This window comes from Protopterus annectens, chromosome 11.part0 (assembly GCF_019279795.1).
Source record: "Protopterus annectens isolate FY-2018-M chromosome 11.part0, PAN1.0, whole genome shotgun sequence".
Lineage (NCBI taxonomy): Eukaryota > Metazoa > Chordata > Ceratodontiformes > Protopteridae > Protopterus > Protopterus annectens.
The window spans coordinates 743,475,996-743,499,581 of NC_056745.1; the positions used below are offsets into that span (position 1 = coordinate 743,475,996).

At 40.1% G+C, this 23,586-nt stretch overlaps 1 protein-coding gene across 1 annotated transcript in view; it reads right to left on the reverse strand.

The window, feature by feature from the left end:
• The window catches only part of CCDC91 (coiled-coil domain containing 91), a 1,729,462-nt gene that overhangs the window by 1,396,269 nt on the left and 309,607 nt on the right, over positions 1-23,586 (reverse strand). The window contains exon 4 of the mRNA XM_044088193.1: positions 22,898-23,070. Coding sequence (XP_043944128.1) covers positions 22,898-23,070 — 173 coding nt within the window. The remainder of the gene's footprint in view (positions 1-22,897; positions 23,071-23,586) is intronic.

Consider the following 23,586-nt stretch of genomic DNA (forward strand, 5'->3'; position numbering starts at 1 on the left):
GAAGGTAAGAGAGTGCATACCGCCTATCTGGACCTAGCCAAAGCCTTTGGCACAATCCCCGGCTCAGGTATCATTGAAAAACTCTCCTAGCATTGACCCTTAAATCACTAAACTCTCCCAGCTAGGTGTTAACCCTTACATCACTAGATGGGTAGCTAACTGGCTCACCAACAGAGCACAAAGTTGGTGACTCCACCTCTACCAGCTGACCTATCACCAGTGATGTACCGCAAGTATCTCTACTGTGCCCTTTACTATTTGGAATCTACTTCTTGGAAGTCCAGGATAAAGCAAATATCCTTTGGCTTACTAAGTTAGCTGATGATTGTAAACTAGGTGCAGTCATTGAATCCACCAACAATGTTAACATATTACAGGAATGACTAACACAAACAAATGACTGGTGCCAAAGTCACGGTCTAAAACTAAACTTAAAAAAATTGCACTAATTATCCCATTTGGCAAAGTGGAATTCCACACTAATTACAATGTTGACAGCACCCCTCTAAGTTCAAATGCAGTGGAGTGAGATCTGGGAACACAGGTCGACAGCAATCTGAAGTTTGACCTCCAGGTTACCACTGTGGTAAGGAAAGCTTTCTACATTGCACATCTCATAAGTAAAGCCATCACATCTAGGTCTAAGGATGTTATAACACCATTTAACTCAACCCTAATCAGATCATTAATAGAGTACAATGCTCCATTCTGCATGTATCTCACCAGATACCTGCAGCAGCTGGAGAGACCACAGAGGTTTCTCACTAAGAAAATACATGGCCTCCAAACCATGACTTACGTGGATAAAATGAAAGCCCTGCCACTGTACTCTGTATCATACGGGCTACTGAGAGGCAACTTGTACCTGCCTACAGGGCAGTCTCTGACCCCGACCTGATGGAAATGCTGTACAGCTACAAATCAAATGGCACTAGACTTACTTGCTCTAAGGATCTCAACCTTGTCAGCGACATTAACAGAACATGCTAGAGAGACAGGTATGTCTCCCAGACATTGCTGCTGCTCTGTAATAAACTTCCAATTCATGTGAATCAGATCTCCTCAATGACCTTATTCAAGCTCAACCTGGACAAATGGATGGATGACTGCAAATTCAACCCGGGGGGGTAGCAATCATGTCCCTTATGGACAGGGGTGGTCGGTGCTGATCTGTAAAGTACATACATCTAACCAAGGACAATTGGGGCAACCCGGGATTAACATGGCTAGGTTTATATAAGCTATAGGGCCGTTAGCCTAGTAACCTCCTATGAACAAAGTTGGGTCATCGACAGACCCTGGAAACTACAGGTCTATAAGTCTCACTAGTCTCATGTGCAAAGTCATGGAAATAATCAAAATAATCATGGAAATGATCAGTAATGACATAGGAAACCTCCAGACACTCGACCCAAGCCAATTTGGCTTTCTCACGGGCAGGTCATACCTACTCAGCCTGGTGGACTTCTTTGAGAAGGTCCCCAAAGCAACAGATGAGAACAAAATGGTTCACATTACCTATCCTGACATGGGCAAAGCATTTGACACAATACCCCAAATCAGGCATGGTTGACAAACTGAAGAGGTTAGGTACAAACCTTTATGTTACCTGGTGGATAGCCAGCTGGCTCACAAACAGGACCCATAGGAGGTTACTAGGCGATTGGCCCTGAGGCTCTTATAAGACTAGTCAAGAGTTTAGCCCATGTTTAGGCAAATCAGCATCCAATGCCCCTGTCCAGCAGGGACATGGGTGGAATCTCAGGGGTATATTTTCTGTTTCCCACCAGTTATCCAGGTTGTGCTTAAAAAGCGGTAAAGAGGTACTCTGAGTCTATTCCATAGATGAGGGAATCTCTGGGACACAAATCTGTCCCGCCAACAAGTCCTGTTGATGTAACAGACCAGGTTGAGGCCACGCGTCCAGGTTACTCGAGTGGAACTTGACTTGTGGATATGCAGCAGTCCCATCAAGGTGGGGTCCATTATCGCCTTGTATGCCAGACAGAGGTCACCTCTAAGGAGTCTGTATGAATCTGAGTAGATGGATAGGGCTTTTAGACTATCTGTGTATGGTAGATGTTTGAGGCCCAGGATTCTCCTGGTGAGGAACCTCTGTGTTCTCTCCAGCTGCTGCATGTGCTTTGCGAGGTAAATGCCAAAAGGTGCGTTGTACCTTTTGGCATGTACCTCACAAAGCACATGCAGAAAGGTGCGTTGTACTCAATAATGGGTCTTATAAGGGAATAATACAGGGATGTTATGGCCTCATTGTTCCTGGATGAGATACCCTTATGAGGTGGGCCATGCAGAAGGACCAGTAAGTTAGAACTGGGGAGTCCACCTCTACAAAGAGGCCAACCACAAGGGGAGTCCCTCAGGGGGTCAGTCCTGAGACCACTCCTTTTTGGCATTTACTTCTCTGATGTCAGGGCCAGTGTCAATGGCCTCATCTGACTAAATTTGCAGATAACTGCAAATTCTGAGCTGCCACTGAATCCCCCACTGACACAAATGTCTTCCAGGAAGGGCTGACACAGACAAATAACTGGTGTCAGAGCCAAGGACCAAAACTAAACACCAAGAAATGCATAACAGTATCCTTTGGGAAGTCATCCATCCCTGGTAACTACACCCCTAAGAGTTGACCCAATAGTCAGGGACTTGGGGACACACATAGACAGTAATCTAGCCTTTGACCATCATGTGTCTATAGTAGTGAGGAAATCATTCTATGCTGTGCTACTTATAAACAAAGGTATGGTATCGAAGTCCAAGGAAGTCATTGTTCCACCGTATTTGGCAGTCATTAGATCTATCATGGAGTACAATGCCCCTTTGGTATACACCTGCTTTCTCACTAAAAGAATGCAGGGCAGAAGTAACATGTCCTATGCAGACCACCTCAAGGCCTTGTCCCTGTGTTCTGCCTCCTACAGGCTGCTGAGGTGAGATCTATGCCTGGCATACAAGGCACTGTCAGACCCCACTTTGATGGAACTCCTGCATGTCTGTAAAACTAACAGCACCAGAATTACCAATTCTAAACAATTAAACCTTGCCTATGATATAAGAGACCTGCTGGCCAGAAGCAGATATGTATCCCAGAGAATACCCCTTCCATGGAACAGTCTCCCCATCCATGTGAAGCAGAGTTCCTCCCTAACCCAATTCAAATGTAACTTGGTCAACTGAATGGGGAACAGGAAATTCATCCTTGGTTTGCACCTATATCTTTAATGGACACAGGCAGCCTGTAAATGGTTCGCCTCCAAGACCTGCTTACAGATGTCAAGGGTACGAGAACTTGTCAGATATTTCAGATACATGGCTAGGCTTAAAATGGCCCTTGTGGTTGTTAGACTAGTAAACACCTATGAACATATAAGGAAAGATGTGGATCCCTATGGTTCTGCAATATGCAACCACTGGGGCCAGACACTCTGAAACACTGGAGGTACAGTATATAGCCCACAGGGTAATGCAGAAAACTGATAAGTTAAGCCAGACATAGCAAGTTTCAAAAATTTCCTGAAAATATGCTGTATAATAGAAATACAAGTGTCCTCGAGATACAGTCACCATGAAACAGTGGTCTAGAAGCAACACTAGGACCAACTGTAAGGTAAGCATCTTGAATTTCAGAGCTTTTATACAGATGTTTAGAAAGGCCAAATCTAGGATGGGTCTCCTGGTGTGCACCTTTTTTGGTATCAAAAAGATTCTGAAGTAAAATCCTTTGCCTTTCTGTATAGCAGGCACTGGTTCTGTGACCCCTACTTTTACCATGTGATGGGCACTAGAAAAAACAGCTCTGCCTGGTCTGGTGGGTGTGGGGGAATTCCCCTGAAAGTGGGAGGATTTTCTATCCACTGCTCCGATGCCAGGTGTATCCTCTAAGAATTATTCTCAGAATCCATTTGCCTAAGACCATTTGCAGCCAAGGGTACTCTGTGACTCAGCTTACTCATTCATTTGCCAGGGGGGTTGATCCTTTTTTGGAGAAGAACCTCTCCTGGCTGGTTTCAAAAGAATTATCTAAGCAAACACAACTGAAAAAATAAATAAAAAAAAAAAAAAAACAGGCTGCAGACTCAGAAAACCTTTAATAAACTCTAGCTCCACAGCAGAATGCCTTTAAGGAGTAAAAACCCATCATTAAAAGCAGTATATACATACATCAAATAAAAAAAAAACATGACAAATTAACTAATCAGTCAAAAATATCAAATCAAATATTTTCAATTATATTCCAATTTTAAACTCAAAGGTGTTACAAATCAAATATTTCCAATTACATTCCAATTTTAAACTCAAAGGCGTGCCATATATGTAAGCAGTTTCCTTATACAATAACTTATCTTTAAGTAAAATATTTCCCCAAACTTAACTACCAGGTTTCAGGACAGTACCCTGTAATAAAGAAGACTCACCATGATGGTACTGTACAAAGTGCAAAGATATGGGACTCTGCAAACATTGTTTTTTAATGTCCCTAATGTGTTCCTGAAGCCTCAATTTAAAGGCACTTTTACTTTCTCTTATATAAAATAGATTACATGAGCATCTAAGGGCATAAATAATACACTCAGTAGTACACATAGATCTGTTTACAGGACTAAACCTATTATTATTAATTTTTGGAAAAAGGCAAATGATAAACTTGCAGATAAAGCATTTCCCACATGGGAAAGTGCCCACTATAGAAATAAGAATTCAGACAGCAGGGGAAACAAAACTACTGTGAAGCAAAATATACCCCAAACTCCAATCACATTTATAAGAAATAAAGAGAACATTTTTAAATACAATAGAAAGTTCACGATTTCTTACCAAAAACTGCCAATATTATCCAAGTAAATCAACATCCCACTAAACACATTGTAAGATGTGACTAAATATATGTTCTTATTGTTATTAACTATATAACCCTCATTCACAATAGCCTTTTTTTTACCACTATTCATATACATATTACAATTTTGCTCCCCAAAAACTTTCCAAAAATAATCTAAAACAAAATCACTTCTATATCCTCTAGATGTTCTTACATAGACCACTCCAGTATTCATCACGTATGGGATTTCCTGACATGGAAGACTACGTCTGGCCAATCTACCAAAGTTTATCATTGCTTTAAGGTATCTTGAAGATCACCCAAACACTCTTCACGTAGCATAGGGCATAAAGGTGATGTTCAGGTATACCATCCTAAGAACTTCTTTGCTGTCAGTCCGAACACTGTTTCTAACCATTGGTCTGTTTTGTTTATGTCTGTTTTCTGCCATTTTTACTGCATTTTTTTATTCTGGTGATTACTCTTGTTGGGGTTTCATTCTTTTTCTTGAACTTTTTGAGCTGTTGGGGGTTAATGTCATCCAGGAAGGGTAAATGCTAAAGTGAGAGACAGATTCCCCATAAAGACAGCCATAAGTGTCTTTTTTTGCCTAGGAGCTTCTCAATAACATACGTCTTGTTCGATTTGTCAGGCATTCATCTCGAAAAACCTTCATAGTAGGCTTTCTTCCCTTTCATTATATCTTGAGAACCAGCATCTTAAGCTTCTTGCTAAAGATACAATAGAAAGAATTTCCCGCCACGAGAGTCAGCTGTCAGGGAAGAAGAAGGTGAAAAAGATAAGACCGAATCTTCTGCTGTCCAGCCTCTGCTGGGTGTTTCGCCTGAGGTTGTTACAAACCCAGAGGTTTGCATGACTGTATTGTCAGATTTCTCTGCCATGACAGGGTTGGAGGCTGGAGAGGATCTGGCAGCAGCACATCCGACAAGGATTTGCATGTGTCCATTTTGGATGTTCAGGGGGAACCACGGTTGATTGTTTCTGAGGAGTCAAGAGGGGGGGTTCTGCAGATTCTTCTTAGGGAAGAAGTTCCTACTATGGTTGTCAAATGCTGTCCTGAGTCAGAGAGCCTTCTCAGTCTTCTAGGGCTGACAATCCCTTAAAAAAGTAAAAGAATACTAAACATGTTTCTTCTGCTCCTGAGCCACAAAGTGATTGGCATGCCTTTACTCAGGGGTTATTTAATGCTTTATTGTCATTAAGGTCTCCTCAAGGGGTTTCAGTTCTTGCTCCTTCTTGGTCCTCTTCTCCACTTAAAAGACCCAGAGAACTGAATTCTTCTGAGGAAGAGTTGGATTCTGATGAAGAATCCCTTACTTATTCTACTCAGATTCCTTCTCCTTTAGACTATGGGTCAGAGGAGGAGGAATCTAATAGTCCTGATACTCCTTCTGAGGAAATTTCCTTTGGGAACACAATCTCTATGAGGATGAATTCTTTTAAGTGGGATTGTGCTCAGAACTCTGATAGCCATAAAACGCACTACGAGTTACTGCAGATGGAATATCATAAACCTGTGGCTGTTCCTCCTTTTTTAGCTGCTTTACTGGATGTTTTTTTCCAATGCCACTAAAGCATCTGATTCTGCCCCCTGCTCCCAAGAAGCCTGCTAGGTCTTTTAGAATGGATGAGGATTGTACCTTTTTGTTCAAATGTCCTGCTGTTGACCCCTTTTGTGATGTCGGTAACCTCTGATAAGCCATCTCAATTGCTTCCTTCATCCATGTTACTGCCTTCTGACAAGGACAGCAGAATCACAGACAGACTAGGTAAGTAGGTTTACACTTCTGGTACCCTAGCTCTGAGGGCAATTAGTTATCAAATATTTAGATATGTGCTGGCTCTTCTTTCTCAGGCTTGTCAGCTTTTTTATAATCTTTCCAGATTCTGAGAGTAGATCTTCTACTCTTCCCTTGCTATGGTCATTCTATCAAATGTAGTTATAATGCAGCACATGCCTCTTCTAGGGCTACTGCGTTTTGGTCATTCATGAGAAGGTATTCTTGGCTTAAGCTTCAACCTTTACCTGATAATATTAAGGCTAAGTTGATGGCTGTTCCACTGGATAATACATTTTTGCTTGGGGAAAAATGCTGTTGGTTTACGTCTCTTCAGGACAAGAGCCATCTCCCTTGCACTTCCAAGGACCGATCCCTGTTTTCTTCTCCATCTCCTACCTATCCCTTGTTTCTTTCTTTTCCCCATCTCCTGCCTATCCTGCTCTCCCACTCTTCCTGCTCTCCTCCAACTCTTCTTGGATCTCTGACTTTCTGCACTATTGAACCTCACTGCTCACTGACCTATCTCTTCCTACTCTGAAGTATCCCTACTTCACCTACCTACCCTTGCTGACTTTACCCAGTTTCGTTATTCCTGCTCCCTTACCTCAATACATAGAGAACTAATTAGGCAATCTCTCTCTCTCTGAGCTTCTGCTGGCCCCTCACCTGCTCACACAGTTGTTAAACTTACCTGTTTAAACAGATTGTTTTTTTCTCTTCTTCCCTGAGGCATTTCTCTATGGTTATAGCCCCACTCTGTTTGCTACCCTACCCCCATGACCACCCACCCCATTACAATTTCCTTTATACCCTCCACTCCCTACCTGTCCTCCCCTACTGTCCAATAACAAACAACTTCCTGTCAACCTGCATAATACATCATTTCCTGTACACACCATTCCCCTGCTCCCACCTACTACTCACTGAAAACTTCCTCCCTAACTTCTATCTCTCTTCCTTCTCTATCTCCTCCTACTATACACATCCCCTACTCCAATCGCACTCTAAAATGCAATACCTCCTCCTTACCTCCTCCTCCTCTTTCTCCTAAGTTCTCTAACCTCATACCATTCTCACCTTCCTCCAGCACTACCATAGTCTTCTACCTCATACACCTTAGATATGTATTCTACACCATCCTTCTTTGATATCTCCCCAGCTCTAATCAATCTCCCCAACTGTTACCTATGAAAAATGACTAGATTGGAAATACTCCCTCCAACCCAAAAAGTTAAACCCAAATTACACAAGCTACACTTATCTAGCATTTTACTGTCTTTACCCACCAAAAACATACTTACATCAGGTGACATTCACCCTAACACAAGTCCCTCTCCCTCTCTACCTAGACATATATCTCCACTATTATCTACCTCTCCCTCTTCTCCTATTACCTGCAACCATCCTCAAGCTATGATACCAAATGCTACTGTATCCAAACACCTATCCACATACTCTCTAAATATTCAAAAACTAACCAACAAAATCACTAAGTTATATGCTTGGATTGCCCATATCACCCGCACATACTCTGCCTATCAGAAACCTGACTTAAATCACACATCTCTAATAATGAAATCCTCCCACCAGGCTATAATCTCTATCGCTCTGACAGACTGCCTAAAAAATGGGGAGGTGTTGCCATCCTTCACTCAAATAACCTGACCCTCTCACCTTTCCCCACACCCATCCTTGACTTTCACCCCGCTAAACTCCTTATTGTAAACTGCCATCTTAACCCTCCGAAAAAAAAAATAGTTATTGCCTCTATCTATATCCCTCCAGGAAATTACTTGCCCACCCTTGAGAAAATTCTTTCCTGGTTCACCTTAAACATACCATATGGAACCTTCATCTTACGTGATGTCAACCTTGATTGGTACAAACTCAAAACAGACTCCCCTCAATTCAGTATAAACCTGCATGGTTTTCCTCAACTAATAACTTCACCTACCCGAATCCAAAAGAACACTAACAATACAATTGATTGGATACTCACTGACTTCCCAAACCTGTATCAAAACCCCACTACTTTACCAGGCCACCTTAGTGACCACTTACCCACCTCTGTCCTTAGACTCACCTCCCAACCTCCCAAACCCAGCTTGTACAGAGACTGCCGTAAACTTTCTAACTTCAATGTAACTGAATTCAACTCAATTCTATCTTCCACTGTCTGGTCTTGCCTGAAGCAAATCCCTTTAGATGATGCTGTAAATGGTTTCAATAACATCTTCTTGAATACCCTTAACTCCCTTGCTCCCTCTAGAAAGGTTAGAATAAAATCTAACTATGTTCCCTAGCTTTCCAAAGACACTAGATCCCTTATGCTCCAGAGGGATAAAGCGTGGAAAGCCTGGATCAAATCTAAGCAATTACCCTTGTTTCACAACTATCAACATCTCAGAAATCTAACTAAGACACAAATTAATTTTGACAAAAAGTATTTCTTTAACTCTGATCAACTAAATAGCAAATCCAATCCTCAGAAGGTCTGGTCAACCATAAATAAAATTCTTTCTCCTGGCTGCCCCTCAAACCCCTCCCCTTACCCAAATACATCCAACCTTCAAACAGCTATACTACTTAATACACACCTCATTAATACCATCCATACTCTCTTACCATCAAATGGAAATACTACTCCCCCAACCTACGCCTCCCAACCCACCTAACTGCAACCCTTTCTCCCTTCAACCTGTTCCTACATCTTACATCTGATCTCTTCTGCTAAAGCTCAAACCCTGCTCCCCATCCACTGATAATTTACCTCCAGTCTTCCTCAAATTAGCTGCTGACTCTACAGCTTTCCCAGTATCTATTCTAATAAACAGGTCCATTCAGGAATCCACCGTACCTACGTTTTGGAAATCCTTTTTTTACTATTCTCCCATACAAACATGGCAACTCCACTGACCCACCCAACTACTGTCCTATAGCTATCTTATCACCCCTCTCTAAAATCCAAGAAAAAAACATTCATTCACAACTTCTTAAATACCTACTGAAAAACAACTTTCTCACACCCACATAGCATGGTTTCCATCCCAAGCACAGCACAACTGCAGCCCTCCTATCTTTTACCCATACCAGTGCTAAGGCCCTAGAAAACAATAAACTCATCTCTTGTCTCTTCTTAGACCTCTATAAGGCATTCGATACAGTCTCCCATCCTCTACTGCTATATAAACTTGCTAGTCTCAACGTATCATCCTCCACCCTTACCTGGTTCTCAAGTTACTTATCTAGTAGGTAGCAGTCTGTTAAATGGCGCTCTTCCTCTTCTCCATTCTTACCTGTCCCAACTGGGTTCCCAAGGGCTCCATCCTGGGACCCTTCCTGTTCAATACCTTCACCAATGACCTCCAAACATCTTGTAAACTATCCTCCCTCATACAATATGCAGATGATTCAACCCTCATCTCCATTTCTGATAACATCTCTGAACTTCATACTCTTTCTCAACAAGCCTTTTTATCTACTGAACAGTGGCTAACTGATAACCTATTCATCCTCAACCCTAAAAAGACCAAGCTCTTACTATTTCTCCTCCACTCACTTTCCCACCACAAATCCTCCTTCTCTATCTCTTCCTCTAATAACACAGTTATTAAACCTGATGCTCACACTAAACTTCTAGGAGTCATCATTGATGATGACCTCAAATTTAATATACACTTTCTCCAATCTATAAAAAAGACAAACCAAAAATTAGGTCTACTATATCATAACAAAAAAATCCTATCTCCAAATGCTAGACTATCCCTTGCTCAAGCTCTCCTTCTCCCAGCTCTTCTCTATGCTGCCCTAGTGTTCGCCAACATTCAATCCACAACCTTAAACCAACTTCAACAAACTTACCATAAGATTGCTGGATTTATCACTAACTCTCCATATAATACACACCACTGCCTAGCCCTTACATCCCTAAACTGGCTGGAATTCCCCCATTTACTGTTACGAACACATCAAGTGTTACACTCTGTTCTCTACAAACCTTCATCTTGCCTGCTCTCTCTTCCTTCATTTCTACCTACACTCTGTCTCATACTCTCCGCACCTCAAATCAGCAACTACTATATACCTACCAACCATACTATATACCTACCAAACAAAAAAAGCAATAGGCAAACTCTTATATAAATACTCCATAGCCCAGACTTGGAACAAACTTCCTAGAGACAAATGCTCCACTATTCACCCTGCCCACTTTAAGGAAAAAGTCAAACTCCACCTACTCAGCTCCAAAATCTGCTCTTGCAAAGTCCCAACCTGACCTCCCCCTCTCCACTCTTGATTTACTTCAGCTCAATATGTTCCCCTCCCAACAATAGCACACCCTCTACTAGATGATACCTCTTTTCTGATGGATTAAACTCATGTTTGTAAATATTCATAACTACTCAACTACAATATTGTGTGCATACTTTTGCCTTGTATTTTTATGAGATTATATAACTCCACTTCTTATCATTTGTTACTGTAAATGTTGTTGTATTTTATTTTTATTTTTGTAAACTGTCTGTACTTGAAGCTTTTCTCCTCAGGTCTCCACTGAAAATGGGCCAAGAACCCAGATGGACTAATCCGCTTAACAGATGTCAATAAATAAACAAATAACATAAATAAATAAATAAAGGGAAAGTCCTTACAGGAGCTTAAACATATGTTTGTTTCTCCTGTGCCTAAATTTCAGACAAACTATCCTTCTAAGCCAGCCTGTAGGCAATCTTGCCGTCCTGCTAAAGGTAATAAGGGTGGTAAAAGAACTCCTCCTCCTAAGGCCAGTCAGACTGCAGGGATTCAGAAGCCTTCTTTTCCTGATAAACCAGGTGCTGTCTCTGTCTGCCTGTTCCAGCCACATACCTCTTTCTCTTCCTATATGGCTTTCAGTCACTCATGATTCTTGAATTCTGTCAATCATTTGTCAGGGATACTTCATGGTGTGGATATCCCATCCTCCTTTTGTGAGCATTCCTCAGCCTCCTTGAGGATGACTTCCTTTTTTCCCCAGAGGTTCTTCGAGATCTCTTGTCTCAGAGTACTACTCAAGAGGTGCCTGTGTCCTAAAGGGGGAAGAGGTTTTATTCAAGAATGTTTCTAGCGCACAGAAAAGAGGGTACTTGGAGACCAGTTCTAGACCTCTCTCATCTAAACACTTTTCTGAAGGTGCCTTCCTTTTGGATGTTGTCCCTTCAGACTCGGTTTCCTTTCTTGGTCCCTCAGGCCTTTCTGGTTTCTCTGGATCTCAACAATGCTTATCTCCATATTCTGATCCATCCTCTTTTCAGTACGTTTTTGTGTTTTTCTGCTGCTTCCTGGCATTTTCAGTTCTGTGTTTTGCCTTTGGCCTTTCTAATGCCCCAAGGGTGTTCACCAAATTTCTCACTCCTGTGACTGCTTTTTGCAGGCTTCAAGGGGTTCAAATGTTTCTTTACTTGGAAGACCTGCTGATTCAGGCATCCTCTCTGGAGATCCTTTTACAAAATATTCATTTTGCCATTTCCCTTCTTCAGAGCCTGGAGTTCACAATAAACTTCAAAAAGTCTTCTCTGACTCCTCAGGATCATGTTTTCCTGGGCTGCAGGATTCAGACGGTGCCAATGGTGGCATATCTGCTTCCTCCAATGGCCTTAACTCTCATTTCTTACTTTCAATCTCTTCTTCCTATGGCCTCCATTACAGCCAGGGAGTTTCTGAGTGCTTTGGGTTTCACGGTTTCCACCATTTCAATGCTCCCTCTGGCCAAACTCCACATGAAGTTCCAGTGATTTCTGAAGGCCATGTAGCTACAACATGCACATCCTCTAGACTTTACAGTTCCTCTTCTTCTTCCTTATCTCAAGAAGGAACTTCTCTGGTAGATTCAGCAGCTGTCTCTGAATCCAGGGCTCCCTTTTCATCCTATTCTTCCCTCTTAGGATCTGTTCACAGACACTTTAGATGTGGGATGGGGAGCAATTTTTGACTCCCTAAAGGTACAGAGAGTGTGGTCACTTTGTCAGCAAAAGGAGTACATCAGTGTCACAGAGACGAGAGCTCTTACGCTGGCTCTTCAGGCTTTTCATCCTCTTTTTTTTCTCCAGGGCCTCTCAAGGTATTAACAGAGAATACCATAGTTTTGTGGTATATCAACAAATGAGGGGAACAAGATCTTACCTTTTTTGCCAGTTGGCACTTCTGGTATGGGATCTGGCTGTCAAATATTAAGTGAATCTTTAAGCAGTTTATATCACTTCAGATCAGAACACTACGGCAGATACGCTGAGCAGGTCCTTCACTCAATCCCACAGATGGATGCTTCACAGTGATCTGTTTCTGGACATTGTTCACCCGTGGGGTACTGCTCAAGTAGATCATTTTGCCTTCCCTCTGAACAATCGACTTTCTCTGTTTTGTGCCAGAGTCCCAGGTCGTCTGGTGTGGAAGATGGACACCTTCTCATTTTCTTGGAAGGGGGTGTTTCTTTATGCATTCCCTCCCCTTCCTCTCATTCTGAAAGTCCTGTTAAAGATTCAACAAAATGCTCCCAAAATCTTGCTGGTGACTCCCTTTTGGCTGCAACAGCACTGGTTCCCTCTACTTCTGCATCTAGTGAAGGGAAATCATCACAAGTTACCTCACAGAACAAGGGATCTCTCATCCATCCCCACCTGTCCACGCTTCAACTAACACTGAAGGTGGTAGAGTTTTGATTCTTCATACCCTTTTTCTGAGGACATGCTGCAGGTCCTGCAGGAAGCCAGGATACCCACTACTAGGAAATCCTACTTATCTAAATGGAAGAGATTTTCTATTTGGTGTCTCTCTCGTAACCTGGACCCACTTACTATGGAAGTTCCTTTGATTCTCTTTTATTTGTGTGAGCTGTTCAATGCTGGCTTGGCCTATTCTTCTATTAAGGCCTACTTAGCGGTTTCTGCTCGTCTTCCTTTAACTCCTCCTTTAGCATCTAGATTTGAGGCTAAGCAATTTCTTAAAGGTGTCCTTAATATTAGACTTCCCAGGAAGCCTGTTCCTCCTCCCTGGGAACATAATTTTGTTCTGGAGAAATTGACTCAGGCTCCTTTTCAGCCCGCTGAAACACTGCTCTTGGAAGACAGTTCTTTTGTTAGCTCTTACTACTACCAGACGGGTGTCTGAGTTGCAAACCCTTATGGCTTGTCCGCCTTTTTTGATGTACCATGAGGGCAGGGTGTCCTTGCGTACTAATCCTTCGTTTATGCCTAAGGTGGTTAATGAATTGTCACTTAATCAGTCTTTTAATTTGCCTACTTTTTTCCCCTCTCCGCAATCTGACACTGACAGGGTGCTGCACACTTTGGATGTGCATAGACAGCTCAGATTTTATTTGGATAAGACTAAAGATACCAGACAATCTAATCAGTTGTTTGTTTCCTTTCAACCTAGGTCTTTAAGAGTATCTGTTTCCAAGCAAAATATTTCTACTTGGATTTTAAAGGCCATTTCTTTTTGTTACACTTTTCATGGCAAGAACCTTCCTTCTTCTGTAAAGACTCATTCTACTATAGCTGTGGCTTCTTCTGCTGCTTTTTTCAAGGGCTTAGACACTAATTTTATTCTTGAAGCAGCAACCTGGAATTCTGTGCATACTTTCACCAAACACTACAAGTTGGATGGTATCGCCACAGCTAGAGCTGGCTTTGCTAATGCCATTCTTCGTGGCTTCTTAGAAGGCTCTACTGCTGCTTCTTCTACCAAGCTTCTTCTTGAGCTTTGGCACTCTCTCAAATGTGATGAATATTGCAGTGGTGAATGTAAGGACATAGTACAGTTGTATAAAATCTTATCATAACAGTAGATGTCCCTGCCTTCACCGCTGCAGTATTCACTCCCTCCCTCCCTCCACCCCCCCCCAGTCCTTTTTCTTCCTGGATGTACAGGTTCTCTTTGGTTTTCCTTGAACTGATGTTCTTACTGGGGCAATAAATTCTGAGGATGGTACACCTGAATGTCATCTTTATGCCCTATGCTACGCAAGGAGCGTTTGGGTACATTCAGCATACCTTAAAGCAACAGTACACTTTGGTAGACTGACTGGACTTCAGGCTTCTATGGCAGGGAATCTCATATGTGATGAACACTGCAGCGCTGAAGGCAAGGACATGTACTGTTATGGTAAGATTTTACACAACTGTACTTTATAAACATATTAACAGTCTTCTTAACTTCATTGAGAAAATCTGATTCATTATCACATAACCTGGATAAGCATAACAATTCTGCAAAGAGTAAAAAGGAAATTAGGTGAGGGGGGTGACAACTATCCCCATGCAGGTATTGCCCACCATCAGTAATATTTCTAAATGCTGATGTCTGTATTTTTCCATTACTTGGACCTTGCAACTTTATATCCAAAAAGGAGACATCCTCCCCCAGCTGTAAACCATCAAAAGTAAAATTATATCTATTATTTTGTAAATCTTGAACAAAATCACTAAATCCATTATGACCACCAGTACAAATAAATATTAAATCATCAATGTACCTAAAATACTGAATAACGTATTTATTCATAAAATCATGTTTATACAAATACTCAGTTTCAAACAGGACCATAGACAGATTGGCATACATGGGGGCAAAAGGAGCCTCCAAGGCTGTACCCTGGCTTTGGTGGTAGATTTCATTATTAAATATAAAAAAAATTGTTAACAAGACAAAAATGCAAAAGTTCAATTATGTAATTAGAAAGGGGACTATCACCTAAAAAACAGTGTAATACCTGTACACCATGCACATGTTTGATAGTAGTACAGAGACTTTTAACATGTAAAGTTATCAAGTACATGCCTGTATTCCACGTAAGTTCAGAGATTTTATCCAAAAAATCATTAGTATCTCTGATATATGAAGGAAGTTTAACAGCAAAAGGAAGAAGACATTCATGTAGAAGGAGACCAATTTTATGTAAAAAAAATACAAGCCGAGACAACTGGATGGCCAGATGGGTTAATTAAACTCTTATGAACTTTAGGCAAACAATCAAAACTAGCAATACTACAGCCAATGACACTAAACCTTTTGTCCACATCTTCTTTCGTAAGTTAACCCAGCCTGTAACCTTTATCTAATAATTTTTTATATTGTGCCAGGGGTTTATATTATTATATTATATTATATACCTCAATACTAATCTTTTCATAAACAGTCTGTTCACTCAAATGATCATAACACATCTGCATATATTGTTTATAATGCATGACAACTATTTTGATCCCTTTATCAGCTGGCTTAAAAAACAGCTCAGGCATCTTGGATAAATTCTTTAAAGCTTGTCTTTCATTGTGAAATTGTGAACTTTCTATTATATTTAATAATGTCCACTTTATTTCTTATAAGCGTGGTCGGAGTTTGAGGGATATGTTGGTTCATAGTAGTTTTGTTTCCCCCACTGTCCGAATTCATATAGATTCTTATTTCTATAGTGGGCACCTTCCCATGTGGGAAATGCTGTATCTGATGGTTTATTGTTTGCTCTTTTACAAAAATTAATAATATTAGGTTTAGTCAACTGAATAGATTTACGTGTACTACTGAGGGCATTATTTATCCCCTTAGGTGTCCGTGTAATCTATTTTATGTAGGAGAAAGTAAAAGAGCCTTTAAATTGAGACTTCAGGAACACATTAGGGACATTAAGAAACAACATTTGGAGAGCCCCACAGCCTTGCACTTTATACAATACCATCATGGTGATTCTTCTTTATTACAAGGTGGTAGTTACGTTTGGAGAAAATATTTTACTTAAACATAAATTATTGTATAAGGAAACAGTTTATATTCCAAAATATGGCACTTTAACACCTTTGGGTTTAAATTCGGAATCCAGTTGGAACCATCTGATTTGATATTTTTGATTTTTTGATTAGTTAATTGGTCGTGTGTTTTAATTGGTCGTGTGTTTTTAATTTGATATATATATACTACTTTCAAAGAATAATCTTCCTGCCATTTCCTTTTGAATCCTTGATTTTTGTTTGTTCAGCCCTTGGAAACAGTTTATATTCTAAAATATGGCACTTTAACACCTTTGGGTTTAAATTCGGAATCCAGTTGGAACCATCTGATTTGATATTTTTGATTTTTTGATTAGTTAATTGGTTGTGTGTTTTTAATTTGATATATATATATACTACTTTCAAAGAATAATCTTCCTGCCATTTCCTTTTGAATCCCTGATTTTTGTTTGTTCAGCCCTTGAAGGAAGACATCTTGTTTGGGGAGAACATGGGTACAAGAACCATTCTAGATACCCCATGCATTAGTTTGAATATATCATCCCAATGTTTGTGAATCTGTGTAACAGGGGGACCAAACACCAATTCACAACATAAAGGTGCATTCAAATTTTCAGCTTTTAACTCATGAGAGAAGTTCTGCTTACATATCCTAGCATACAGTCTTAATACAAGAGAAGCAGCATTTCTCAAGACAGTATCTACGCAGTCAATCACACCTCTCAAAGCATGTTTCAAAACCTGAGCCAAACCAGAAACAATTTCATTTATATAACATTTGAGCTCTGCAGGTAAGGATGCAGTAAAATGATCCGAACCCTACTCACACTGAAAAATAAATTATAACATAGAGCCTTGAAAATTTAACATTCTAAAGGCTAGATTACTAGAAATAGACATCCTTTTGCCTTGAAGATCTAAATATTTTCCCTCTTAATCAGTGGCACTGAATTAGAAGAGGCCAGGGGACTTTTTATTTGAGCAGGCAGCTGGGGAGACCTCAGCTAGGTCAGCAGTCTAAAGAGAAAAGAGACCTGTCATAAACAAGGAGACCCTATATTTTCCATGGGCCTTCCCAAGGACTACTAGATTAGATACTGGTGCCCTTCTGGCAGCTTTATCAACATCTTCCAAAGCCAGTAAGAGAGAGAGGATAGCCACAGAATTTGGCATCTTGCCATCTATAAGGCCACAGGTTAATAGGCAAGTACTGGGCTAACACCCTTGCAGGCTATTTTAAGCCTAGCCAGTTTACCGTTTGGTGCTTGAATTAACCTATCCCATTTCATGTTACATTGGCCTTACCCAGCCCATGGTCAATAATTATATGTTACCCCTAATTAGAATAACTGGGATCATACCTTAGGTTTTTTGAGGGGACCCAAGCATGAGATAAAACATTTAGGAGCTGCCTCCCTCCATTAATAGTACAGAGGGTAGTCCTGGGGTAAATTTTCGGTTTCCCATCCATAGATCCAAGCTGTAATTTGACTAAGGACAAGGATGACCTTAGTTTTACAAGGACGGGGATTCATATACCCTGCCATGCTCTGGGGTAGCTTGTGACTGCTCCCAAGCAAAAGCACCGGTAAATCTAGCAATCATCTGAGGAAACATGAACACTGGTTTTGGAGTTAGGCTCAGGTCACCTTCTGAAGAATCCTAATGACTCACCTTCTGAAGAATCCTAATGACTGAACGCAGCATCAGCTAGGAAATCACCACTGTCCTCATCATTCTCTGCAACAATAGAAAGGTCTCTAGTCATCCTAGCACTACAGTCATGTATGGGAACACAACCGCCAGAATTAGATACCTGAAGAACACTCTTAGCCAAGAAACCACTTTAGCCATTTAAGCAGCTATAATCTGATTATGAGCTGTAAGATGAAGCCTTTGTTTCTCTTTCTTGTGAAGGGGACACAGGATTATATCTGGCAAAGCATCTCTTACCCTGGACTACTCGTATACCTAAAGCATTTGTTCTCCCTTACCTGTGCCAGGTACTGGAGTAGCCCCACAGGATGTCTTTAACCTCCATTCCATAGTGGCTGGCAAAGCTGCACTACAGGGAGAATGGGAAAAAGGTAGGTGGGCTGCAGGATGAACAAAATCAAAAAGCCATATGCTGAGGCATATTTTTATGTTTTTTTTTTCTTTTTAGTTGCAACTGGATTTGAAGGGGGGTACTAGACTCCGGTTCCATCAAGTCAGGGGAGAGAACAGCAGCCAGAATAATAAACTGACAGTACTGGATACTGTATAACAATAAGTAGCTAAAGCTTCTAGTAATAAGCATGTCTCCCACAACTACACTCTGCCAAACTGTGCTATTATTACAAAAAAAAAACAGTTTGAAATGTGTTCAGAATTCTTTTACAACTGCAAATGTTAAAGAATTTCCAGTATACAAAATCCAAATACCAAAGCAGCGATTGTGCTAAACCATTGTTAAAAAGTAGCTCCGCACACTTTGACCATGTTAAACTGCCATAAAATGATATGTAATTGCAATTTAAACTACATTTTTTGTCATAGAGAAAGAGAGAGAGAGAGAGTAAAATCTCCACAGTACATTTAACTTCATTTGTGATAAAATTGGGATCTGATTTTAAAAACACAGAACAGAGTCATACCTATAATAAATAATGTATAAATGCTGAAAAAATTCAGGTTCTGCAATATTTTCAAGGGATGAAAACAAAGCAGATTAACAACAGGAAAGATAGGTCTCTAGTGTCTAACAGCACACACACGCACACACACACACACACACACACACACACACACACACACACACACACACACACACACACACACACACACACACACACACACACACACACTGCACTTTTGAGAGAATACTGACAGTTTCCTAAAAAAGATAGCAAAAAAGAAAAACATTTGTCAAAGACAAAAGCCAAATAAATACTGTTACAAGTAGAGATTCTTCCAGTAATTACTGTAAACACTGACAGTAATGAAATATTAAAATAAATATTTTAAATAATCAAAAAATATAAAGACAATAATACATCTAAGCATAAAATGGCAGGAAGGGATGGCCAAATGGGGCTTATCTGAGCAGCAAACTGAAAACAAATCAGCACTGGATCCCACAAAGAGTCAGAGGATTTTCTTCTTTGGATGGCAAAAAAAAGACTGAACACTCACATCCTATGACAGCTGAAGGCTTACCTCTCAAGATATGCTCGGCCAATCAGATATCAGAAGACGAAACAGGGAGGGCAGTCTGAGCTTTTGAATGCTACCCAGCACTGGGTTACCTTGGCAGATAATCCAAAATGCCACTGAGGCAGCTAAAATGATGAACATGTGCAGTTATGACAGGTCTTACTACAGACTATGCAGTATTCAGTTGTACTGACAGAAATGCACAGCTAGTTATATTCTCTAGTACCAGAAATGTAGAACTTTATTTATTTTACATTTGTTGACCAGGCTAGTCTAGCTGGACACTTGTCCATTTTCAGTAGAGACCCGGGGAGAAAAGCTCCACTACATTTACAACTAGAAAAACAAGATTTCAACATAACAGCATAGTACTAATATAGTTTACAATTTCATACAAGCTATAATTCCAAATATCTGAGGTAGAGTCATGTTTATACAGTAGAGAGCTTGCTAAACAAGTTTAAGCTCTGTGGCAGATTCATGGAAGGCAATGTTAGTAGAAGTTTAGTAATCTGAAAAATCACATAACGCAGAGGTTAATAGGAGAGAAAAAGACAGTTATAAGAAAAACTAGGCATAAAATATGAAGGAGGAGAGTTATTCAGGATTTATACAAGGGCATAGCCAGTGAGTTAGAAGATATTCTTTAAGTTGCTTTTTGAATAGAGATGTAGAGGAGAGAGATGAGAGTTCCCTGGGGAGCAGGTTCCAAGACTTCCCTACAGTGTTTGAGAACAGTGTGTCCCCAGCTTTGTTTTTTAGATTTATGTATAGTTATTAGTAACCTACTGGCTCAGCGAAGGGTTGTGAGATTTCTGTAGGGGGTGATAAGACTAGTTAGTATTGGAGTATTGGTAGGATGATATAGGATCTTGTGTGTGATAGTAAGTTGTTGAAATAGTAGTTTATTTTGGAGTACTAGCCATCGAAATTGTTTTAGATTATAACAGTGGTGGGTTCTAAATGGGGAGTTGGTGGCAAATCTGGCTATGTTGTTATAGGTGACTGCCAGTTTGTTGAGGTTGATTTTTGAAAGATTAGTATAAATGGGAGAGGCGTAGAGGAGGGTAGAGATGAGATGGGTATGGGCAATAGTAGTTCTGGCTGCAGGGGTAAGGTAAGGTTTAATTCTGTAAAGGGTGCCTTACTTTTCTGTTAACTGATTTTATGGTGGTATTGATGTGTAAGTCAAAGGTAAGGTTATGGTCTATTGTCAAACCTAAGAGTTTGGTGGTTGGTTCTGGAGATATTACAATACCATTATTTGATGTCACTGTAAGGTCCAATTGAGAGAACTTTATTGTAGGATTGAAGAGCAATACTTTTGTTTTTCTGGCATTCAGGAGAAGGCAGTGCTGTAGGAACCAACTTTCAACTTTATTGAATACATTCTGGGTAAGGGATCTTCTGGTAAGGAAATAGCAGAGCATATTAATGTTGAATCATCTGCATATTGTATGCAGGTAGCTTGAAGAATTGTTAGATTTAGATCATTAATAAAATAGTGCCCTGAGGAACACCAAGGAAAACAGGAAGGGGTGTGGAACGTTCATTGTCCCAGAGTACAGCTTGTTGTCTGTTTTCTAGGTAGGACTTAAACCAGAGTAGTGCCTGTGTATCAAGTGAGAGAGATTTAAGTATATCCAAAATAAGGTGATGGTTAACTATATTGAAGGCTTTTGAGAGGTCAATAAAGAGTGCAGAAGATAGGGAGGAGTTGTTATGATTTTTGCTAATGCAATCAGAGATGGATAGAAGAGCAGACGTTGTGCTGTGGAATGGTCTAAAGCCATGCTGACAGCTGGCAAGTAAATTATTGTGGAGAAGGTGTTGGTGGATACATTTCTCCATTATTTTTGCTAATGGTGAGAGTAGGGCTATAGGGCAAAAGTTTGAGAGTCCAGTAGTGTCACCACCCTTATGAAGAGGAATGATATGGGAGATTTTCCAGATAGATGGGATTGTTCCTTCGGTAATTGTTCTGTTTATAAGTATGGAAATGGGATAGGCTATGACTTTTGCTGATTTCTGTAGATATTCAGCTGGTAGGAGGTCAGCTGAAGGGGTGCCTGGTTTAAGATTTTGGAGAAGGGTGCAGATAAGAGATGTAGGTACAGGTTGTAGATGAAATGAGGGAGATAAGTTAGTTATAGTGGGTGACAGATTAGTGGTAACAGGGGGTAAAGAATTGGCTAGGGATTGGATGGCATCAGTAAAGAAGGTATTGAAGGCATTAGCAATAAGTTTAGGATTGTCATGGGTGGAGCATGTTGGGTTGGTGTTTTGGAGTGACCTGGATGTAACAGCCTGTTTATACCTGACCAGAACTTCTCTGGTTTGTGCTTCTGGGTTTGTTGTAGTTGAAAGTAAAAGTTTTTCTTGTCAAGAAGTACAGAAGTTTTAGTAGAGTTCCTCAGTTGTTTAAATTTTATATGGTCTATTGAATTTTTAATAGTTCTCCATTTGGCCCAAATTTTATTTCTTAATGTGATTTTTTGTCTAGTTTCATATGTAAGCCATGGAGCAGTTTTTGTGCTATTTCTGATGGATTGAATGCCTGCTTTATAAGACAAGGGATGGCTGTTAACGAGGATCCAATCTAAGCTGCTTTCTTTGTTATTAGGTTTATGGATTCTAGTAGGGGAGGTAATTATTTGGGTAAAGCCATATATGTTTATATGGGTTGTTGGGTTAGGTGAAATACAAGTAGTCCAGTCAATATTAAAGTCACCCAGTACTACGGTTTCTTGAGGTAAGTAAGTAGAGAGCCAGTAAAGGATATTTTCAACTTAACAAAGCTGTCAGGAAAAGGTTATCAATCTATACTTACTTTATGGTTGAGAAGATCACTAGTACACACAAAAAAGTACTGATCCACAATTCTTATAGCTGGAAGAGATTACTTAACATATGCAGTTTAAAACCAATTGCCACCATCCATTCTGATTCATTAGTAAAAGGCCATCTACTGTACATCTCTTACAGAGATAAACTAATCAATAATTTTAAACATATGATTTCTATGGCAGAGGAAATGCATGTGGTAGTAATCAATTTGCCTGTATTTCTAATTGTTAGTTAGATTACAATACAGACCTCAGTTTAATTTTATTTAGATCCTACTCTCTGGATATTGCATGTAGTTCATGAATACTTCAAATTCATTTTAAGAAGTCCTTCCTCAGTGCGCTAACAGGATCCCTGTAAAATAACCTTAAATGTGTCTAACATTGCATTTTAATATGCCAAACAGAGATCAGAGATCATAAATGAACCAACACAGATCCTTTACAATGTTGTACCTGATTTTGTATTATAACATGATCCTCCATTGGACATTCTGCTGACACAGAGGCTATCACAGTTGCAGGATTATCTTCAGATATACAGGGCATATTCTCAGTTACCACACCAGTGGCTACAGAACTCTGCTCCAACAAGAAATCTGGAGAAATGCTTTGAGGTATTGGTACAACTGAAAAAAAGCAGAAAAGAAACAGAAAATTATCATTTAGGTGTTTTTAAATATGCCACTGTATGAAAGTCACAACAAGAAGCATTGTTTTCTTTCTAACACTTTTACCCATACTCTGTACAATGTACTGAAATATTATGTACATTACCTTTAATCAGACAGGGTAAATGACATCTAAATATTTAAGCATACCTGATTGCCTTTTTTTATAAATGCTTGTTTACAACCTCATTACCATAACTGTTGCATGTTGTCTTTAAAAGTCTGACTCCTTGAATCCCTTCTCCCAAAGTGGTACTACTGTGGAGGTGGGATTTGCTTCAAAACCTCACTTACAAATATAATCATTCTCTGGTGTCAGACTACTTCTAGGGAAAGGATTAAACATGATGAGGTGGACTTTTGAAGAGGTTACCCTTGATTAAACAGACTACTCCCATTCCATGCTCTTGATAACTAAGTGAGCTTTAACAGTTACATGATTGTACAAATTTAAAATCTGGCTCAACAAGCCTC